Raw genomic sequence first — 22287 nt, forward strand, 5'->3', positions numbered from 1 at the left:
TGGATGCCCCGTCCCTGGAAGTGTTCAAGGCCAGATTGGATGGGGCCTTGGGCAGCCTGGTCTAGTATTGAATGTGAAGGTTGGTGGCCCTGCATGTGGCGGGGGGTAGGAGATTCATGATCCTTGAGGTCCCTTCCAACCTTGGCCATTCTGTGATTCTGTGATTCATAGCAGCAGTGTGCATGTCGACTTTGTAATAGCATTTGGAGCTGTGTGCAAAGTTCTATATTACAAAGTGACTGAAGTCACAGCTTCTGCAATGGCACTGAGCTCTTGGTGGTTCTCTTCAGAAAATGGAAAGGGTGATGGGAGACGATAGCAGAAAAAAAGGGAAACAGAAAGGTAGAAAGGAAAGGCACAGAATCATGTGGAAAACAGAGTCATCCTATCCAAGAAAGCAAACCTGGGAAGGGAAAAGCAGGGAAAAAGCCAGCTCTTGTAAAGAATAAGATTACGGAGCACTAGGAGCAGATGAAGCTGCAGTCCTACGGTGGTTTGCTAACATGCAGTAGTGGTCACCAGAACGTGAGGATATTCCAGTGCTGAGAAGGTGAAAGGTGAGAAGGGCCCCATAAGTGAAAGTAAAAAGGCAAGAAGGCTTCACAGTGACTGAGAGTGAGGGGGGTGAAGGGGAATAGTTAGAGATAGTTTATAGAAGCAAGAATGTAAAGCTTGTTAGAAAATAAGGGATGGCAGACACTGTGACTGCGATAGTGAGGGGGATGAAGGCCATTAAGATAAGGGTTTGAGAACAGCCCGAGGACATTTGGCGGGGAAGTGATTAGATGTCCACAGGGCAAGAAGAAACCAGTTTGGGGGGATGCCCCCCCGAAAGGTCAGAAGTTTACAGAGAAAAAGGTCAGAAGCCTTCGCGAGGGAGACGACAAATCATCCCACGACTCACTGTGCACGCGCAAGAGGGGGGGGGTCTGCATGTTACTCGGGGGTGTAATCAATGTGTATCCAAATTCCGGGAAAACCGTGGATTGTGTATTAGTTCAGCCTATATCTGTAGCACGATTTTTCCTGACGGTGTGCAAGTTAGGCGGATCCACCCCCTGCACCCGGGGTCTGCACAGCACTGAATAAACCGTACCTTCTTCGTGATCTTACTTGGGTTACACAGTTTGATTCCGCACGTCAAAGGGATGCATGGTGAAATCCTGCCTGTGAAAGTCTATCTGCCCTGAGACAGCGATGTGAGTTGTGACCAACAGCGGGCTGGCTCACGAAATGCCAACACCCGAACAGACTTCCTTCTGCGTTTCAAGGGAGAGAGAACGCGCCGAGAACGGCCAGGGTAGGAGCGAGGAGATCGGCGTTAGCGCGGACACGTACAGAAAGGGAGCTCACGGGCTGCCGCGCACAGCTGGGCGAACGCGAGGCGTTTTTTCCTCGAGCTCCTCGCCGCCGCCCCGCAGGCGGGTAACGGCTCCGGGCCGACAATGGCCGCGCGCCGCCGCCCCCTCCGGCGCGCAGCCGCCGCCAGGCGCGCGCCCCGGCAGTTGGCCTTTGTCCGGCGCGCGACCCAACGGTCGCTCGCGCCGCGACTGCGCATGTGCGGGAGGGGGCGGAGCTCGGCGGAGGGCCGCGCTCGGAACTCGCGCTCGCGGCTCCCGGCAGCCGCCCGGACCGCAATCGGGGCCGGGACGCCCGCTCGCACGGCTCAGGGGTCGGTGTCTTTCCGCTCCCGCCGCCGGGAGGGAAGGGGAGAGTGGAGCGGAGCGGAGCGGGGCCGGGAGCCGGGCCGTCCCGCGGGCGGCAGGCGGGGCCGGGCTCCCGGGTCTCCCCGGTCCCTCTCCGGGCGGCCCGCCCCGCGGTGGTTGGCGGCACGGACGCCTCCCCGGCTCCGCGCTGCGGGTGATGCCGCTCCCCGGCGGGCGGGGCGGCCGGGGTCGCGGGCGGCGCTGGAGGCGGCGATCCGGCCGGTGGCGGTTAGTGCGGGGCCCGGCCGGGGAGCGTGAGGAGAGCCGGGGCGGGGGGGGGGGGAACGCGGCCTACCTCGCCGTGTTGCGGTTGGCCGGCGGCCGGCCGGGTGGTTGGCCGGGAGAGGTGTCAATCACTGCCCCCGGCCCGGCGGCGGGCTGCGGGCGCGGGACGGGGCCGGCCGGCCGGGGGGTGCGCGGCTACGCGCCTCCCGCGGCGCCCGGGCCGGAGAGGGCGGCGCGGGGCCGCGCTGCCGTGGGACCGAGGGAGGCCGCGGGGCTCTCATCGCCGTGCGACGCTTCCTTTGTCTGCCTCTGCTTCCCCCTCCCTTCCTCACGCAGTCTGGTGGTTTCTCTCCCTCTTTTTTTTTTTTTTCTTTCAAGTTCGGTGAGATCATCTCGCCCGGAGGCTGAGATGTGACGGAAATCCTAAGTGGTCTCGTGGTCCGCGAGGTTTCCTCATCTAAACTCAGTTGTCGTCTTGCAGTCGGATGGTAGGCGTTCGGAAAACGCATACCTCATGGCGTGGGGGGCAGGGAGCCGTGGAGAGGGGCCAGAACCTAAAAGCGCGCGGTATGTGCAGCTTAGGTAGAAACGACCGTAAATATTGAAGAATGGGCCAGAAAAGGTGTGAACTAAGAAGGAAAGCAGTTAGTCTTGGGCTGGAAAATGCAGACAAGCTGCTGGTGTGTGGCATCTGTTTCTGAAGAGTAACCTGGAGCCGTAAATGGATTTCACATTTTTGTTTTTTAGTAGTTAAAATCCTTTAACTTTCAACACCTTGAAATATTTTAAGGGCCAAAGTATTTCATTTTGGTGGTGTTTGATAACAAATATGGCTAGTAGCTGTCATCCTTGCAGTTGTGTTAAACAGATGGGACAGCCAAAGGCTTCGCACGTCTTATGGTTTCTAAGTGAGTCACTTAAGAAGTGTGAGTAATTGCCCTACCGTCCCATTGTCAACAAAACAGTATTTTCTTCAGTTTTTGTGGGTGGTAGAATTCCAGATTTTGCACGAATGCAGGAGGAAAGGCAAAGAATCCCTCTTTCACACAGCAGTTTAAATTTAGGTTGAAGGAGACTACATGCAATGGGCTTCTCATCTCAAGAATCTATGTGTGAGTTTCTCTGCAGCAGTATGGTGATAGAGCCAGCAAGTCAATGTAGCATAGTTTTAGGGCAGGAGCTAACATTTACTGTTAGGTTTTCACCTCAACAGCAGTGAAACTAAATAAACTTTATCTGTTGTCCTCTGTGTGCTACTTACCTCAAGCATTAAGTCAGCTGGGGGTGGAGACACTTTCTTTAATACCTATTGCAGTATGGATTAAGCATTTTCATGACAGCAGTCAAGTACTGGTGCTGTCAGGATAGCAGTAGTGCTATAACCATGTGTTGAGTGGAGGGGGGGCAGTTGCATTTGTTTGGAGGAGGGCAGGGTAGTGATACAGAGAGCTGGCTGAGAAATTTGTGTTTAGAAATATGTTAGGAGAAGTGACCTGATTTGGGCGTAGCCATTGTGGTAAACAGAAGTCAGTATTTAACTGCAGATTGTGAGGCTGAGCACAGAAGGTGACAGTAAATTAACAGGCTCTGCAAACATTATGGAAATAGAAAAAACGTCTTGAGCGGGAGATACTCAGATTTCATATAGTTTAAGTTATATGAGTTAAACAGCTAGAAGAGAAGTATTACATACATCCAAATGCATCATTGGATGCAGGAGACAGATGAATGACAAGATTGACTGGCATGTTTGGAAGTGCAGTCACCTATGGTGAAGGGGGAAAAGTAGCAGATGGGGTGGAGAATGAGGAGACCGAGGATGCATCAGAATGGATCCCACAGAGAACATAAGGTATATTAAATGTATGCCAGCGTCTGCTGTTGGCAAATACATTTCCTGATTCTTCATATCTGTTGGCAGCAGTGATTAAGATCAACTCTTTATTGAATGTATGTTGATTTGGTCTGCTTGTTAGCTTGTGAGCTTTTCTGTGAAGACTAATTACTGAGTGGGAGAGTGCTGAGAATGCTGTTCTGTGTTTCCCCATTTAACACTTGAAGAGATTGACATGTTGGTGAATTGACCCCTCAAAAAGAAGTATTTACCCAATAACTTCTTTTCCACAATTAAACAGAGTAGTGCTGCATGGCGATTCCTGGTAATCTCATTAGAGAAGTGATCTGTTCTGTCAATTGTCTACCACAGCAAGTATTACAGATGGCTTTTGTTAGATGTGAAGCCCTATTGAAAGGATGACACCCTGCTTTTTCTTCTTTAAAACTGAGTGTTGAAGAACAGGTATGGCCAAGAACAAGGAGATTCATTCTTTTGTTAGCTAATGCTCGGACTAGAGATTGCAAGGAAAATGAAAAACTTGCGTCAGAATGTCACAAGGTTAACTTCCACCAAGAATGTATCTGTAGCCTTCGTGCTGTGGGAGTGGTCATATGGAGAGAGATAATGCTGTAATGTGCCTATCAGTAAACATTTCAAGAGTTCTCCAAAACAGTAACTGTTTTTTTGGAAGTCTACACTGGGTAATTACAGAACAATGTTTTCAGTGATATTTAGCTTCTGAAGTATTACATGCTGCTGTTTTAGTTCACTTGGGAAAGGTGAACTTTGTGTTATTCCTTTAATTTTCAATACTGTCCTTATATAGCAAAAAATAAACGTGTCATTGCTATTGTATTTTAAAGTTGGTGTACCAACTGCAACGTCTTTTCAAAGAGAAAAAGGGGCTTAGAGCTATTTTTGTACAAGTTAGAAGCAAAACACTTGCATAATGAACGACACTGGTGAACTGACTTGGCAAATAACATAGAGTTTGGTTCATCTTAATCACCTTTAGCTATTTATTAATAAACTAATTTAAATGAAAATGCTGGGAACTTCTTACCATAAACTAGGTAAAATCTTATCATAATTATTGTACAGTCTAACCTTCCAATTTTGCATAAGGCAGCCTGGCATCATGGATCGCTCTCGGCACCGTGCAGGGAATGGCAATGAACAGGCATCTTCACGAGAGCATGGTCATGGTGAAGATGAGAGACAACGACAGCTGGAGCGCCTCAGTAGGGAGGAAGCCTATTACCAGTTCATCAATGAACTCAATGAAGAAGACTACAGGTTGATGAGAGACCACAACCTGCTTGGCACTCCTGGTAAGATGTGGATATCTTCAGCAGAGAAGCTGTACTGTGAGGTAACGCTGCCCTTGTCAGGCTCCACATTTAGTAGAAATGTAAATTTCTATTTAAAATCAATGATGGTAAATAAAAGTTAACTTAAATAGACGCTGAAGCTTGAAAAAATATATATAACTTATCTATATACTGGTAATATTCAAACACAGATAATTAATGCTAAGCTATATCTGGCGCCACCTACCTGGACTTCTGCAAGGTCTTTGATATGGTATCCCACCACATCCTTATCTCTAAATTGGATTTGAAGGGTGGACTGTTTGGTGGATAAGGAATTCCTTGGATGGTTGTAGCCAGACAGTTGTGGTCAGTGGTTCTGTGTCCAGGTGGAGGCTGGTAATGAGGGGTGTCCCCCAGGCATCTGTCTTGGGACTAGTTCTCTTTAACATCTTTATCAGTGACATAGGTGATGGGATGGAGTGTACCCTCAGCAGGTTTGTGATGACACCAAGCCGAGTCATGCAGCTGATAACATTAGAAGGAAGGGATGCTATCCAAGAGGTACCTTGATAAACTTGAAAGGTGGACACTTGTGAGCCAAGTGAGGTTCAACAAAGCCAAGTGCAAGGTTTTGCGCTTAGGTCGAGGTAATCCCAGGTATGTATAGAGACTGGGCGAAGGACTCCTTGAGAGTAGCTCTGCAGAGAAGGGCTTAGGGGTCCTAGTTTGATGAAAAACTTAAAATGAGCCAGCAGTGTGCACTTGCAGCCTGAAAGGCCATTGGTATCCTGGGTTCCATCAGAAGAGGAATGGCCAACAGGGGAGGTGATTGTCCCCCTCTTTTTGGCCCTTGTGAGAGTAGATCTGGAGTACTATGTCCAAGTCTGGGGCCTCCAACATAGGAAGGATGCAGAGCTTTTGAAGAGGGTCCAGATGAGGGCCATGAATACGATCAGAGGGCTGGAGCATCTGTCCTGTGGAGACAGGTGAAGGAGCTGGGCTTGTTCAACCTCAAAAAGAGAAGGCTGTGGGGAGACCTCATTGCGGCTTTCCAGTATTTAAAGGAGTTTATAAACATGAGGAAAATCAACTTTTTAGACAGGTAGGTAGATAGTGATAGGATAAGAGAGAATGGTTTTAAAGTAAAGGTGGGGAGATTTAGTTTGGATATCAGGGAAGTTTTTCTCTGAGAGAGCGGTGAGGTGTTAGATGGATGTGGAAGTTGTGGATACCCATCTCTGGAGGTGTTTAAGGCCAGGTTGGGTAGGCCTTGGGCAACCTGCAGGGGTTGGAACTTGATCCTTGGGGTCTGTCTCAATATATAATTATTGGTGGAGATGGTTTGACATATATATACCCAGAGAAAGATTAAGGCAACAGATGAGGCCAAATGTTGTCCAGTGATTTATTACAAATTCCGTGCTACTAAGGAATGCGGATGAGATGGGGAAGTTAGCGATAGTAAAGAGAGAAATCCTAGCAAATGGTTAACAAAGCAGGGATAGTCGCCGCCAGGGATCCAGCAACGTCTTGTTGACCCATAGGGAAGCAGCAAATCAGTCAGAGACATCTGGTTGATCTGCACCGCTGCATTTCTGCCAAGGTGGTACCTGTTCTTCCTTGGAACTCTTCGGATTTTTATCCTCTCCATAGTGTCCTTTTGGTTGCCAAGGGCAGCAGCTGATTGTCAGGAGAACATCTGTTTGGTTCGCTGGGGCAACGGTAGTTGCCATGGGTACTTCTGTTTTGTTTGTGAGGGGAGACAGTAGTTGAAACAGCATGTCCACTGTACATGCCCTTCCTGTTGAGTAATGGGCAGTAGATCATGCGATTGTGCATACCTAGCAGCCCACCATGCGACATGACTGCATAGTAGTCCTCTCCTCTGAGACGATCCCCATAAGTCAGCTTGAATGCCCAAAAGAAGAAATAGCTGAAAAGGTTTCTCCTGATCACCCAGCCACATATCTTTCTCTTACTGCTGTGTTTATGGTAACCATTAACCCCAAAAGCTTCTCCACCAGGTTATGCTCTGGATGTGTGCTGCTGAACAATCTTTGAGCTAGAAATTGTTTCAGCTTCTTACAGGGTCCCTTCCAACCCACACCAGTCTATGATTCTGTGGTATCTGTCTGCGGCAGTATTTTGGGCTTCTGGTTGCTTGTTTAAAGTAAGCGTGCACTTGATGCTCATTCAGTGTCCACACACCTCCCCTCCCTAGTAACTACTTCTTGTTATCCATTTACTTGTCTTCCAATTTCACACTAATGCTCTTTGCTTTTAAATTTAAATTTACTTCCTTTCTTAAGATTTTTCCTTCAAGATAGAAAATATTATTTCTGCATGTCTGTGTTGAGCCAATAAGAGCATGATCGATATGTAAACTATTTCAGGGGAAATAACAGCAGAAGAGTTGCAGCAACGTTTGGAAGGGGCTAAAGAGCGTCTGGCATCACAGACTGATCTGGAAAACAGAGAAGGTGAAGGTAGAACTGCTGGAGGTAAATATTCTTTCTTCATATGCATGTATAGTACATACAGATATTTAAGAGAAGTGCTGACCAAGAGTCTTTTTTTCACTCTGCCTCTGAAATGTTCTCTAGTAAGAAATTTCCTAATGATATAAAATTAACTTAAAATAAATTCTTATGAAAGATTTTAATAGGGTTCTTCTCTTTCTGTTTTCCTTTTGCTAAGGAGTCTAGGAGCGCAAAAAAAAATTATTTTAATTCTTAAGAAATTTTAGTATACGTTAGAGAAGAAGAGAAGTCAACTGGTAAACAGTTAATCTTTGTTCTGTTTTGTTTTTGTTATCTTATTTCTGTTTGTTGTAACAGTGAGGTTGATACTATTTATGCTCATCACTTCCTCACTAGTACTGGCTCATTTGGCGAGTTCCTTTTCTAAAAGGATAACATCTTAGTTTTTTCTCACTTTCAAAATTAGTTGACAGAGTTACTCTGAAATCAATAGCTTAAGTGAGAGACGGATATTGGACAAATTGAACTACCTTTGGGCTGTCTCTGAGCGCTTTCTCAGAAGAGGCTGTGTAAATATATTAATTTATTTGTACCTGCTGGTAAGATCAAAATTCCAGCTTAAACTTAACAATTATGTTGATGCTTCTATATACAGCATATTTTCAGCAAAATTACGTTATCATGGAGAGGTAGCTGTCCTGCTACTTTAACACTTAGGAAGTCAGAGCTAAGCAAGCACAGAGGATTTGGAATGCATCACAGTGTGCTAAGAATGCAGTTATATGGATGCTTGCAATTCTTTAATTCTCTCAGATTCTGATGTTCTTGCAGAAAACTCAAATGGCGATTCTTTGCTTGAATGGCTGAACACATTTCGTCGCACAGGAAATGCCACTCGCAGTGGACAGAGTGGGAACCAAACCTGGAGAGCTGTGAGTCGGACAAATCCAAACAGTGGGGAATTTCGATTTAGTCTTGAAATCAACATAAATCACGAGCATAACAATTTTGAAACCACTGGTGAAGAGCATGTGGGTAGAGATCGTAGCAGAATGTATTTAGAAAGAAGACAACAAAGAGCTGTCAGTCCAGTAACTACACGAACAAGAAGCAGGATGACAAGAGAAGCAAACAGCCAGGCTGCAAGCACTGCAAGGACCAGGTCTTTAAGAAGTTCTGTGGTGCAAAGCTCTGAAACAGCCTCTCATCCAGTTTCAGGGAGGCTCAGGAGTAGAACGAGGGAGTTGACTGGCCTTCACCAAACAACTGCTACACATCACAGTTCTACAACTGCTGGTAATCAAAGAGAAGTGCCAGAAAGAGGTACTTCTACAAGAGTCACAAGACGTAGTAGATCTAGAACTAACGTTCGGGTGAATACAAACCAAAGACTGGAAATTCTGCGGTTGAGGTCTACTTTGAGTAGTCGAAGCCGCTCTCCACTGCAAAGGCAAGGTGAGACTGCTTATTCTGGGGAACATGGGCAGAGGCAGGATAGAAGTACACAGCAAGCTAGTAGAAGTAGAAGACAAACAGCACAGCATCCTCAGCAGCCTGCTGAAGAACAAGCAAGAAATAACACTCAAACGCCTCAGCCTTCCTCTGCAGCCCCATCCTCGGTATTAACTTCAGAAGAGGAGGAATCTAGTAGGCCAGTAGCTGCTGTTAGAAGGCATCCAACAATTACACTAGATCTTCAAGTGAGAAGAATTCGTCCTGGAGAAAACAGAGATCGGGACAGTATTGCTAGTAGAACTCGTTCTAGAGTAGGAATGGCAGAAAACACAGTTACTTTTGAAAGTGACAGTGGGGGATTTCGGAGGACGATATCGCGATCAGAACGTGCGGGTATTCGAACCTATGTTAGCACTATACGGATACCTCTTCGTCGGATTTCAGAAACTGGGCTTGGCGAGCCTTCCTCAGTGGCTCTTCGGTCAATCCTTAGACAAATTATGACAGGTTTTGGAGAACTGAGTTCTTTAATGGAAACTGAGTCTAACTCAGAAATGCAAAGAGGTGCTCATCACTTACCAGATGTACAGGCAGAGCAGAATAACCCAAGCTCAGTAAACAATAGCAGTGATCCAAGTGAGGTTTCTTCTCGGAGTGGGCATGTAGTAGAAGATGACAGTGAAAGAAATGGACAGAGTGATGACACACAACACTCTGGTCGCAGTAATGAAAATCAGGATAACAGACAGTCTCAAGACGCTAACAACCTAGTGGAAAATGGAACTCTGCCCATCCTTCGGCTTGCCCACTTCTTCCTGCTGAATGAAGATGATGAAGACGAGCGTTTAAGAGGTTTAACCAAAGAACAGATTGACAATCTTTCTACTCGGAATTATGGGGATATCCACACTGAGGAGGAAATAAGTAAAACATGTAGTGTTTGCATTAATGAATATGTAACGGGAAATAAGCTAAGGCAGTTACCTTGTATGCATGAATTTCATATTCATTGTATAGATCGCTGGCTTTCTGAAAATTCCACTTGCCCAATTTGTCGGCAGCCTGTATTGGGGTCTAATGCCACAGACAACGGCTAAAATCATTTGTACTATTCAGTATTTAAGGATCTACTTCTGCTCTGTTTATGATGAGCCAGAGCAAATGAATTGACTTGCATAGGGGTCCATTTGTGTGGGGAATTTTGTTAGATTTCTTTAAAAATAATAGACTTGTCTAAATCTAGCAATGTAAATAACTATTTTTCTCCAACTGCAGATCTAGGAGTACACATAGAACCAAATGATATCGGTAAAGTTTATATTTTTTTAGGTAATTTTGTTATGCTAAGCACTTTTGTAAATAGAGAAATGCAATAGTTACTCAGTCCTGCTTATCCTATGTTTTTTTTAACAGCGTAATGGACTCACTTTATTTAGATTACAAATTGTTTCACACAGACCTACCACTGTGTTGAAAAATTAGTGTCTAAATAGCCATTCATTAGCTTTTTGTTCTAAGAACAATTTCTTTTAGAGTCTCTTGCTGGATATGTTTGCTGAAGATATTTAAGTTACTTGAAGTGCTCATTTTAATATACAATATATATTTTTTTTAACATTCAAATATCCTTTCCAAAAACTTGTCAATTTGGTTCGATTTAAAATTTTTATGGCAATTTTTGCATGTGGTTTTACACAATGCTTAATGCTGACAAGTTCATGTTCAAAAGCGGATGGGTTAGTGATATAAAATGTGCATAATTAAAAGCTGTCTTTGACAATCGCTGTCTTTTCAGTACAGACAGCCGTCACGTTGATGACAATTCCAAGAGCGTGTGTCTTAATGAACATGTTTGCTCAAAGAGTAAATGAGCATTGAGAAAGCCTTTTTACTTTTCCAAATTACTCAATATTCATGTTTTTTTTTAAACTGCCTTAGTTTAAAGAGAGAAATAATTCCTTAACCATTATATCGTCTACAATATGCATGTTTTGTGCATCCTACTCAGAAAAACAAAGGCTTGAAGTGTTTTTGTACAGAATTTTAAGGTACATATGTTATTAGTCCTCTTAAAACATATGTGAGGAGCAAATGGCAAAAGACACTAAAGATGACAAAATAAGCTTCCTTTGAAGTCCCCAAATTACTGTACAATTAGATATTAAACTTTATACCAATAACTTATAAAGAAATAAAATTGCAAAATAAATAACCGAGGCTTTGTGTGGATTGCTTTTGAATTGTTTCCTGTACATTGGTAAGAAGACTTACTGTTGATTCTCAGTTTTTTTTCCCCTTCATTTCTCCCAGATGTGTACTTGTGTTTCCACAGTATGTGTTAGCTGCTGTGGTAAATTAAAAGAAAAACGAGACAAAGCCCTCTTAAGGCTTTTGGAAGTATGGTGAACGTTAGAAAAGCTCATCTTACTCTGAGGAATGTACATCTCAATCTACAGAGAAAGGCAGAGTCATGAAACACGTATGTGTGTATCTTGAGTAGTTGAAAGAATACTTACTGAATAAATTTGTACTTTTTCTGACTATGGACTGCCTTGACAGGATATGTTTCAATTAAAACACTTGGTTAGGCAAACCTGGAAGGGAAATGATACAGTCCTTTGTTAAGCTATTGGGCGTCTTTTTCAGGTTTGCTCAATGAAAAGCTTGTGTCAAAAGTTCCATACATTTGGGATGCTTCTTTTTTATTCCTAAGAGTAGTTGTAAGAATTTTTTAAAGAGGGTTAAATGAGTTTCAGGATATGATGATGATCTCTTCTGATGTCATTTGGACTAATTATTATAATATACTAATTATTATAAACATTGTTAATGTGTCTCTGATAGCTCCTTAGCGATATTAAAAAGTTAGATTTAAACATGATTACCAGAACTATCTTTTTAAGTTTTTCTGTTATTCTTGTTAGCTCCTGATATGGACAGTAAATATGTGGGTGCCTTCTGCTACTTCCTTGTCTCCTGTGGTTTTCCTTTGTGTTTGAAAGCTGCCTCACTCAAGTGCTACAGCTGTAGACAGCTGCCTTTGTTGCTTTGCTGATTGCTTTTTTTCAAAGTCAATTTCTGCTTAAATCTTTACTGGATCACACATCTATGTTTTTCATAGAGTGTTTATCAAGTTGGAATCCTGCTCACTAACACACTAAAGGTAAAGGGAGATTAGTTGTGCTTCCTTTGATTAAATTGGGGTTTTGTTGTGTAGTGGCAAGAGCAAAATTTTGATACAGTTCAAGACTGAGCTGCAGTTACTGAGCTGGAGAATATTCAAACATACAGTTAGAGCTTTGCACAGAAATCATGGGCTGCTGGATAGGAAAGATGAAATCTCCCATGTTATATTCCTGGCCTTTTGCACATGAGTTGTCAAGTATTACGTTTGACCTAATTGGAAGGGCATGTCATTTGTTCCTCAATTTTTCTGGCAAACTGTATTGATAGGACCAATTAAAGTCTCAGTTGTTCAGTTAGGTATTGGCTTCTGTTGCTGGTGTTGCTGTGATATTCCTTCAGTTCTCAGTATCTACCTTCAGGTACTATTGTACCTTGTTCATGGTTTGGGAGTTTCTTGATCCAAGTCATCTGTGTGTTTAAGAGCTTAGTTAATTTATTCCCCATGCATTTCCTAGCAGCTTTCAAACTCACCTGTGTTCTTGATCTCCACAGAGATTTCATTAGAAGTAAAAAGTTTTTTTTTGTGAGAAGCATTTGTTGTTTTATAGTCAATTTTTTACTGTTTAGGATCTGTAGTTTTTGTACTGTAAAATGCCACATCACCAAAATCATGCTCGCCCATTCATTTTGCTAATTCTACCACTTTTTATATTTAACAGAAGAGTCTTAAAAATCTCTTTCTGCCTAGAAACTATTCTTTATTTATAATTATCCTTGTTGCTCTTCTTTAATGGGAGGACAGGCACTCATGCAGTATTCAAGATGTGCATGCAGTAGGCATTATGAAGAGATAGAACAATAATTTATACCCTCTCGGATCTGAATAATTTCTGATATTCCTGTTTTGGTTTTGATTGCTGCTCAACACTGAGCTGATGTGTTAAGGAAGTATGCCTTCCTAGGAAGACAACTTCACAGTTTCTTTCCTAACTGCTGAAAAGTAACTCTAGAACTGATGACTGCTGTGAGTTTTATTTTGTCCTTTTCCCCAAACAGGAATATGAAAGCTGAATGTTCAAATTCTGTAATGCCACAGGTTTTTATTCTTTTTTTCCTATAAGTTGTCACAGTCCTCCATCCCACTAAGATGCAAATCGTTCAGTGATCCACAACTTTCTTTCCTCCTCTTAGAATTCAGTATATTTGACAGTTTCCTGTGGATGTTTTCATTTAATCTACTTGATTTCCACCTCCCAGTTAAGAGACATTATCCAGTGCAATTCTCAGCTTTTTGTAGCAGCATTCATTAAGCACATTTTTATCCCTTTTCAAAGTAACACCTGGCTAATGTGGAACTCTGCTTGTCACCCTTGCCAGGCTGGATGTGGCTCTGGGCAGCCCAGTCTGGTGGTTGGCAACCCTGCACATAACAGTGGTGTTGACTTGATTATCATTGTGGTCCTTTTCAACCCAGGCCATTCTATGATTCTATACATCCCAGCCTTATTTCTGTGCAACAGCAACCCTTCTCAGGTTTGGCTGTACAATCTTAACACCATACTTGTTGCAAGAAACCACAAAACTTGAATTCTCTTGTATTTACTATCTTGATTTGTCTAATAAGGAAGGTGTAACTTTCACGTGCCCATAGCTCTTCTTGCGACGTTTTCAGTATCAGCAGAGGCATGAGTGATTGCTGTTGGACAGATTCTGCACTTCTCTGGCTTGTGATTTAAAGAGTGTGTGATGATTTTGTAATTTGTCCAATTCCTGCCTGTCAACTTCTGAAAGGTTAGCTTTTGTTATAAAAATGTATACTGGAAGATACAGTATTGCATGTTTACCTGGACAGCAGTGTCATAGAACCATAGAATGGCTTGAGTTGGATGGGACCTTAGAGATAATCTAATTCCAACCCCCTGCCATGGGCTGGGTGCTACCCACCAGCTCAGGCTGCCCAGGGCTCCATCCAACTTGGGCTTGAGCATCTCCAGGGATGGGGCATCCACAGCTTCTCCGGGCCAGTGCCTGTGCCTAACTGCACTCAGTGAAAAATTTCTCCCTAACATCTAATCTAAATCTCTCTTAGTTTAAAGCCATTCCCACTTCACCTATTTCTGTCTGTGTAAAAGGTCAGACTCTCCTGTTTGTAAGCTCTTCAAGTACTGGAAGGCTGCACTGAGGTCTGCCTGGAGCTTCTCTTCCCCATGCTGAAGAACCTCAGTTCCCTCAACTTTTCTTAGCAGGGGAAGTGCTCCAGCCCTAAGATCATCTTTATGGCCCTCCTCTGGACTCAGTCCAACAGCTCCAGAATCTTCTTGTATGTTGGGCCCCAGGCCTGGCTGCAGTTCTCCAGATGGGGCCTCACAAGGGCAGAGCAGAGGGGAACAATCCCCTCCCTCTCTCTGCTGGCCACCCCTCTTCTGATGTGGTCCAGGATACAGTTTGCCTTCTGGGCTCCAAGCACACACTGGTGGCTCATGTGAAAGTTTTTTGTCCACTAGGACCCCCTAGTCCTTTCTCACTGGGCTTCTAGAGAAGAAAATTGCTGGCCCAGGGTGTACTTGGTAGTGCTGAGGTGTGCCAGGTGGCCTGGCCATCACCCTGTTCATGCAGGGGTGACGGTAAAGCTAAAAGACTTCTCTGAGAAGCTGAATCCTATGTGGCATTTTTGGGCTCTAGTTTGTGTGCATCTGTTGCAGTGCCAGATGCAGGGCCACCTGAATCCTGTGGAATGGCATTGTTGGGTGGGATTCGAGGTGCCTTAATGTTGGAAATTACAAGTATCCCCTTTTTAAATGGGAGCATTAATTTATCAGGTTATACACTAACAACACAGCAAGCCTATACATTTTGTGTCTGTCGTAGCAATTAAAGGGAGGTTGTGTCCAGTTCTATGAAATGAGTGGCCAGACATTTTTGTATCCTGCTGAGACATCTTACTGCAAAGGTTAGCATGCAGGGAAGATCTTATATAAAGTTACATAAGATGAGCAATGACTTGGCATTTACAGGATATAAACGACTCAAAGCCTTGTAGTTAACTACAGTCAAGGGAACAGGGTGCTCAAATGCAACTACTGTTGGAAGTTAAGTAGAAGCAAGCTAGGAAACGAGGAGGAATGTAGTCTATGCCAAGGTGGTGTGCTTTCCAGTGCCTCCCATGCTGATGTTATCCCAGTACAAATGGGGCTCTCTCAGAGTACTGACTGAGGCAAGTTCATTTGTGGAACTCCTGTCAAATCTTTCCTTATATTTTGCCATAGAGCTATAAGTCTTTTTTACTGTGTGCATTTTGATTCCTATCTTTAAGAGAAGAATTTAATTCTTTGTGAATTAATTCATGATTCTTATTGCTCATGGTGATTCTTCAGTACGTTTGTGAGAGAAGGATCTACTTTGTACTTTAGAAATTTTTCTTCTCATCTACCTTAGATGATATTCTTCTTCTATTTTTTTTTTTTTTTTAAATGAGCATTAATTCAGCAGCCAACTGCCTTCTATTCAGATATTTAATAAGATCTGGCTTACATAAACATAATTTTATGGCGTGAAAAAAAGCTAAAAATAAAGAAATGTTAAAAGTGAACGGCTTTTTATTCTCATGCTATAGGAAATGTCTTCTAAGCCATTTTTGGATTATATCTAACAGACATTTCTTATTGGAAATCTGCTTCATGTACACAACTATTGGCATTGGGCTAGCTTTACCTCTGGAAGGAGTAAGATGTTAAGCAACTTTTATTGGTGACATTAAGAAAACTAATTTTATTTATGTGGAAATAAGTTGGCAAACATGGGCAGAAGTTTTAATAACAAAAAAATATTCAATTGAAATACTAAATTGAGGTCAAGTGGTAGCACTAATCTAGAACATGTCTAGAGAGTCTTGATGCTGAAAATGACCCAGAGAGCTGGATTGGACCCTGGAAAAGTTATAGAGAATTCTGAGGCTAAATTAATAGGTTCTTTTTTTTTCCTTTTCTTACATATATGATATTTTCAGTGACTTAGCTGCTATTATGGCCACGTAGGCCTCTGTAATAGCTTCTTTAATAATATATAAACTAGAAATGGATTCCTGTGTTACAAAATAACTGCAAACTATGTAGAAGTTTCTTCCTGTTTCTTTTAGTTTCTTCCTGTTCTTCAGACTCTTACCATCTTTTTTAATTCTATCATCTTAGAAGCAGACTATTTCCTCAAAGTAGTATCCAGAATATTTCTAGATTATCATTCCACAACTGGTAAAGAGTTTTCTTGCCAGCTTCTTCAGTATCCTGGCACATCCCATCAAAATGTAAGGATTATTTCTTTCAATACAAATCACTAAGAAAAGACACTGACACTGAGTTGATTGAATCTGTAGGATTTACCCATTCTTGAAGAGGCTTTGAGACCTGACTCTCCTGATCAGAAACTACTGCAGCCTAGGTTTTGGGGCTGAAAGCCAAATACAGGATATTAAGGAAGAAAGGGAGCAAGTGGCAGGAAGCTCTGTGTTATGTTATCCAGTCATATAATGTGGTTATAACTATGCAGCTGTGCACATCTAGCTTTGATCAGAACAGCATGCACAACAAAAGAAATGGGCACTTTAACAGTGCAGCACTCAACTATATGTCTTTAAAATGAAATGTGTCCTTTGCTCTCCTTGGATGCCGTGCAGCTAATCTGGCTTTGGCCTGTGTGCAGGAACCATCTGTTAAAGATGAGTACTGGAAACATCCTGCAGATTTCCATTGGCCTGCTCCAGTGTGCAGTAGGAATGAGTTGAGCCCACTATTTGGAGGCACATGCTGCATCAAAGCAAAATTTCTCCCATTTTCTTCCTTCTCCTGGGCTTTCACTGGAATTTGAGCACAGGTTCACCAACACACTGACTCAGTGCAAGCTGCCAATTCACATTCGCACTTATTCCAGCAGGTGTTTATACCACCACTAAATTTATCTTCTGTGTAATGTAAATTGCCTGAGGTGCAAAACTAAAACATACATCTAACAAAACAACACAAACACAGCTTTGAATTTCTCCTGTGGGTTGAACAGCTAAAATATGGGATCATTTGTTATTTTAAGCAGTCTTTTAAAAAGACCTAACTTCAGACATTTGTAATACACAGCTGGGATTCTCATTCTGAGATAAGTGGGCCAGGTGTATCATTTAGTCTTACTTCCAAGAAAAGCTCTTGTATATTATGCTGGACCTTTCTGTCTCATCTGTAGTATTAGGTCCTCATCTAGAACAGTTCTATTAAAACGTATTTCCTTATGCAGCATTAGTTCTACTGTGCTGAACATCTGCACATACTTTACACAGCCTGCAAGCTATTTTCATAGTTCACACAGCTTTGAGCTACATTGAGCTCAACATTTTACATGCAGTTTATTCCATTCATTGTGCTAAAAGTGTACATATAAAGAAGTTATTTCTGTTCTTTCAGAACAGAAAAGCCAGTATATGTACGAACACAGTGTATAATTAATGTTTTTATATGTAACAGTTAACTTTGTATGCATATGATAAGAAAAAAGAAACACACTACAATTTGCCTAACACTGTAGGATTTGCCTGTCTGTATATATATACACAAACATGCATATGTGTGCCCATTTACACAGTGTTGGAGGTGCTCAAGGCTCAGTTGTATGGGGCTTTAACCAACTTGATCTAATGGGAGGTGTCATTGCCCATGCCAGGAAGGATTGGAATTGAAGGGGCTTCAAGTTCTCTTCCAACCCAAACCATTCTGTGATCCTACAATATACAAGCATTACTTGAATTCTGCTGGAAAAACACATAAGAAAAAACAAACAAACAAACATAGCAATGTAACAATAAAGCTAGAATTACTGGATATCTGGATTTGGGTCCTTCCAGTGCTCTTCTTCACTGTCTGGACACTATAGTGGGGCACTGTCCCCATGATCATAACAGCTGAGACCTCTTCTTTTTAGACTACTTAAATTCCATTTGCTTAGTTTGTTTTTCTTAAAAGTTTATGTTCACACATAAAAGCACAAAGTAGAAGTAATAAGTATAGGGTTATTTCAGCAAGTTTTCTAAAATGTAATCCCTATTTCTCTCCTTTTCCTCTCCTCTCCACCTTAGACTATATTTCTGGCCTCCCAGCTGTTCCCAGTCAATTGGTTCACAACATTCCCTTATTATAATGAGATTGATGTCCTTGAGAGTAGTGCAATTGGAGAGACATGAAAACCCAGCAAATACACTGATTGAAGCACACTAAGTAAAAACCTGGCCGCAGAAGCTTCTCTCCGCGGATCTGAGGCCGTACCGTCCAGCAGAAGAGGGCGCCCGATAATAAGCGTTGTTTTCTGGAGGGGAGGAAGAAAAGCAATGCTGGGACCAAAAGCTTTCTCTCCTACGCTGGCCCAGACCGTGAGCCGGGAGCGGAGGCTGGAGCGGCTGCGCCGGCCGCGGGAGCTGTCCATGGTGCTGGAGAGCTGCGCCCAGCATAGGGAGCCACGGGGGAACGCAATGTCCCCGCTTTACGTTTCCAAGGTTTTAAAACTAATTTTTACTTATTACGTGTAGTAGATCACTTTTTTTCCCCCTTGAATGCAAATATTCACATAAATCATACAGATATACTATATGCCAAACTATTTCCTATCAAATGATTGCCCTGTCTACAATAGCTAGTTCAAAACATATTTTGGAATATTTGCACACTTGCTGCAGCGTGTGTCTTCATCTTAACAAGCGTGTCGTTTCTCATACATGTTTCAGTCATTCTGATCACGTCTGATCAAGGCCAACTTTTGCTTCTCTGCACTTCTTTTACCATACTACAAAGTGGCTGCCTACAAATCAGTATGGCACTCTTACCTGCAGGTCTTGGGTTCTCCTGGCACCAGTCTCATTGATAGCAGGAGAATGTTGAATTCAAGTTAGCTTTCAACCTTGCTGTGGGACAAAGAGAAGAATAAACATAATAAAAATACACCTACTATCCACATTCTGAAATTTATCTTAAACTTGTATTCCTTAAGCCTTTCATTTCTCCAGTGTTATTCTTTGCTTAACATAGCTATTTTTTTATATATTATATATATATCATATATATATATAATTATATATATATTGTTTATTTAATTATTTTATATTTTTATTTATTATTTTATTATGTAACCCAGCACAAAGATTTGGATTCAGATCAAGACAGTATGTTTTTATTTTTAAATCCAGAAGAATTAAAATCCAGCAGAATTTTCATGAAATTACTCTAGTCCTGTAACTGAACAATACTATTACTGGTAAAAACCACAAGCTGCGTACTGAGCTTGTAAGGCCTCAGGGTTGAAGCTTGCTTTGTTTGAGCTGTTCTTGACCAGTGTGAGGCTTTGTTTTTACATTCTTTGGTTGTAACAGCAGTATCTCTATGAGGAAGTGGCTTAACTTTATCATTTGCTTAACTTTATTGTTGATACAACCAGTTACATGGATAGTGACAAGGAGTTATTCTATGCAGAATGAGATTTTTATGACTTACCATAATGATGCAGTGTAGAGGAATACAAGACTGGGATGACTGCAGACTTCATTAAGAGAGGGGATGCAGGACCGCGTAGGGGAGGCTTAGGATCACACAAAAAAAAAAGAGGGGGGGGGGGGGGGAAAGAACCTTGGCAATGTAGAACTGAGGTCTATGAACAGCTCTCGAGAAGTCAGCTAGTGAAGTGCAGACTTGGGACCTGGGTAAAACTGGGTTTAAGGATAACAAAAAGAAGAAAGAACAAGTATGTAACATGCATAAATAGCATTGCATATAGGAAAATAGGATATAATGCAGAACTGTAGACAAATGAAGAAAGAACAAGATGTAGAAGTCTGTTAGAAAACATACAAATAGCTGCAGGGTCAGCCTCAACCCAAACAGAAGGAAGAAAAGGAGCAAGAAGAAACTTCACCACATCACACTTTTCTCAACGAAACACTTGTTGAGAAGGCACCAATGACATCTGCTCTTCTAGGGAGACTAACAGGGTCAGCCTCAGATCTCAGAGGGATGGCTGACGGGTAGGCACAACACCAAAAGAGGAATAGATAGAAAGAGTGCATCTACATAAAAAAATGAACTGTTACATTTTTTGTAATAGCATTCTAGTCTTTCTTTTTTTCTTTATTTTCTATACTAACCTCTCACCTGACAATTTTTTGATTAGACAATTAAGTTTTCTGTTATACTACTAAGAAATTCTATATAAGGTGTGTTTCCTTTTTTTTTCTTCTTTTTTCTGTTTTTTTTTTTTTGTTTTTGTTTTTGTTTTTTTTTCATAACAAAACTCTGTATTTTTTTTCTGTTAGTAATTGGAGCAAAGGATACATCTTTTGGAAATTTGGGCAGACAGTATCTGGCACTGTTAGAAATAGAATCAAGATATCCTGTCTTACAGTCTGGCACATTAACCACAAAACCATTCTTCCTGCCTTTGCTTTATTTATTACATTGAAATAATTATGCAAACTGAGATCTTTGAAAGTACATTGCTATAAATACTAGAAGAGTAAGCACACTGTGATTTGAAGATCATCAGCTCCTTTCTAGTTTTCATCACATCATTCAAACCATGGAGCCATTATGACAGACCTCAGGGAATCATGCTGTCATGACTCATGGTCCCACAATATACAATATAGTGTGCCTCAGTGGCACGACAAAGCCAGGCATTGCAGAACAAAATGACAATGGTGAGGTCTGCACAGCTTAAGAACATATTTCTTTTCTCACAACTCAGGGCCATCCTGGTACTTGTTACTAATGATTATGAGCTTGTGGAAGCAAATCCACCTCAGGTTCACCTCAGGACTGCAAATTACCTTTCCTGCAGGCCCTACCCTTCAGCCTTCTAAACAGGACTCAGTTTCAGTCTCAGTTACTGAGAGAATCTGGCACAACTTGCTTTCTCACAAGATACCTTCACAGTACACTTTCTACTTTTTAGTGACTGCAATGCATGATTACACCAAGCACCTGCAGAGAGAGATACTGTAGACAGATCCTCCAATACTCACAGGCAATGCAGAGGCAAATATGTTTTTTTCCTTCTGTGCCATTCAATTCCTGGTAACTAATACCTGGGGATCTGCCTTCCACAGGGATACAACTCAGGCTTGTTGAAATAAGTGTGGGATGAGAAATTAAAGCTCTGTGAGGAAAGAGTATGAGGAGTCAATTTTGTATGTTAGCTGGAGCAGTGAGAACACTGAGAAGGACACAGGTGAAAGCAAGCACTGTGCATGAAAAGGAAGAATGCACCTTAGCTGCTACTTAGCTATCAGAAAATACCTCGCAGTGCTGACAGCTTACAGTTGGCAGTACTTTTAGTGTACTGCAAACATAAGTTACCTGACAGTTAATTTCTGAAGAAAAAGTAAACACAAAACCAGGAGCTGCCATTCGTCGTTGGTTATTTTTTTAGCACTTTCTTTGACTTTAATCCAACAACTTGAACCCAAACTGACCTTCACTTTTGTCTACTAGCTAACACCATCTGAACTGGTTAGGCAATAGACAATTCCTCCTGGTGCAAAAACACTGACCATAACAGAAAATAACCTGTGGGAAGGCAATAGTGTAATCTGTTGAGCTAAGAGAAAGCCATATTCTTGAATGAAACCTCCATGCCACATGCTGAAAGTGGTAAAGTCGTGCAGGAAAGCCAGCATTCAGCACTGCTTCTACCATACAATTTCATTCTCAAAAGCTGTATGTCCCCAGAGCAATAAAATCCATGAGAGCAAAAGTTTTTCTCAGGACAGAAGTTCTACAGCAGCCTTAGCTCAAAGCAAGCATCTCCAGAGAAGAGGAGTCCATCCAGTGCAGTTACCATAAAGCACTGCAGTTCCATGCTTCTCTGCAGTTATGAAGCCCAACATCATTTATAAACTATATTTATATTTGCAGCTTCCTGTGAAGTCCTAGCTGGAAACTATCAGTTTCTATTGTTATATGTGAGGATGCTGAAGTAGTTTGGAGGCTTGGCATTATTTAAGATCTTTGAAACAGTACCAAAATTTCCCATCCTGTACTCTTGCCATCTCCACATGGTACAGTGGCTTGGATAATGTTTTAAGGCCTTTTTTTTTTTTTTTTTTTCTTTTTTTTCCACAGACTTTT

The 22287-nt window shown here is 42.1% G+C and overlaps 1 protein-coding gene and 1 long non-coding RNA gene across 10 annotated transcripts; one reads left to right on the forward strand and one right to left on the reverse strand.

Annotated features, from left to right (window-relative positions):
* Positions 1–1575: 1575 nt before the first annotated feature.
* On the forward strand, positions 1576–11228 carry RNF6 (ring finger protein 6). Of its 9 annotated transcripts, none has more exons than XM_090133801.1 (5): positions 1983–2419; positions 3649–3783; positions 4894–5099; positions 7475–7582; positions 8375–11228. In XM_090133801.1, exons 2-5 carry the CDS (start codon positions 3761–3763, stop codon positions 10111–10113), a joined length of 2076 nt encoding a protein of 691 aa, XP_089989927.1. In that variant the 5' UTR covers positions 1983–2419; positions 3649–3760; the 3' UTR covers positions 10114–11228. The 9 variants fall into 9 exon arrangements, with proteins under 9 accessions (XP_031471507.1, XP_089989924.1, XP_031471506.1 ...); XM_031615642.2 differs by having other exon boundaries at positions 4898–5099; XM_031615647.2 differs by lacking the exons at positions 1983–2419; positions 3649–3783 and adding an exon at positions 1576–1672 and having other exon boundaries at positions 4898–5099.
* Positions 11229–15284: 4056 nt separating this feature from the next.
* Positions 15285–20412, reverse strand: LOC149920258 (uncharacterized). The gene is made up of 3 exons (XR_016463359.1): positions 19660–20412; positions 18996–19073; positions 15285–18481 (listed from the first exon to the last, which is right to left on the reverse strand). It is a non-coding gene; the product is annotated as an uncharacterized LOC149920258 (long non-coding RNA).
* Between the last annotated feature and the right edge of the window lie 1875 nt (positions 20413–22287).

This window comes from Phasianus colchicus, chromosome 1, assembly GCF_987193195.1.
Source record: "Phasianus colchicus chromosome 1, bPhaCol1.hap1.1, whole genome shotgun sequence".
Taxonomy (NCBI): Eukaryota; Metazoa; Chordata; class Aves; order Galliformes; family Phasianidae; genus Phasianus; species Phasianus colchicus.

Coding starts and splice junctions, on each gene's coding strand:
- RNF6 (XM_090133800.1), top strand. CDS start 1,864: ATGCCGCTCCCCGGCGGGCGGGGCGGCCGGGGTCGCGGGCGGCGCTGG. Junction 5,100..7,474: donor CAACCTGCTTGGCACTCCTG/GTAAGATGTGGA, acceptor AAACTATTTCAG/GGGAAATAACAGCAGAAGAG. Junction 7,583..8,374: donor TGAAGGTAGAACTGCTGGAG/GTAAATATTCTT, acceptor TAATTCTCTCAG/ATTCTGATGTTCTTGCAGAA.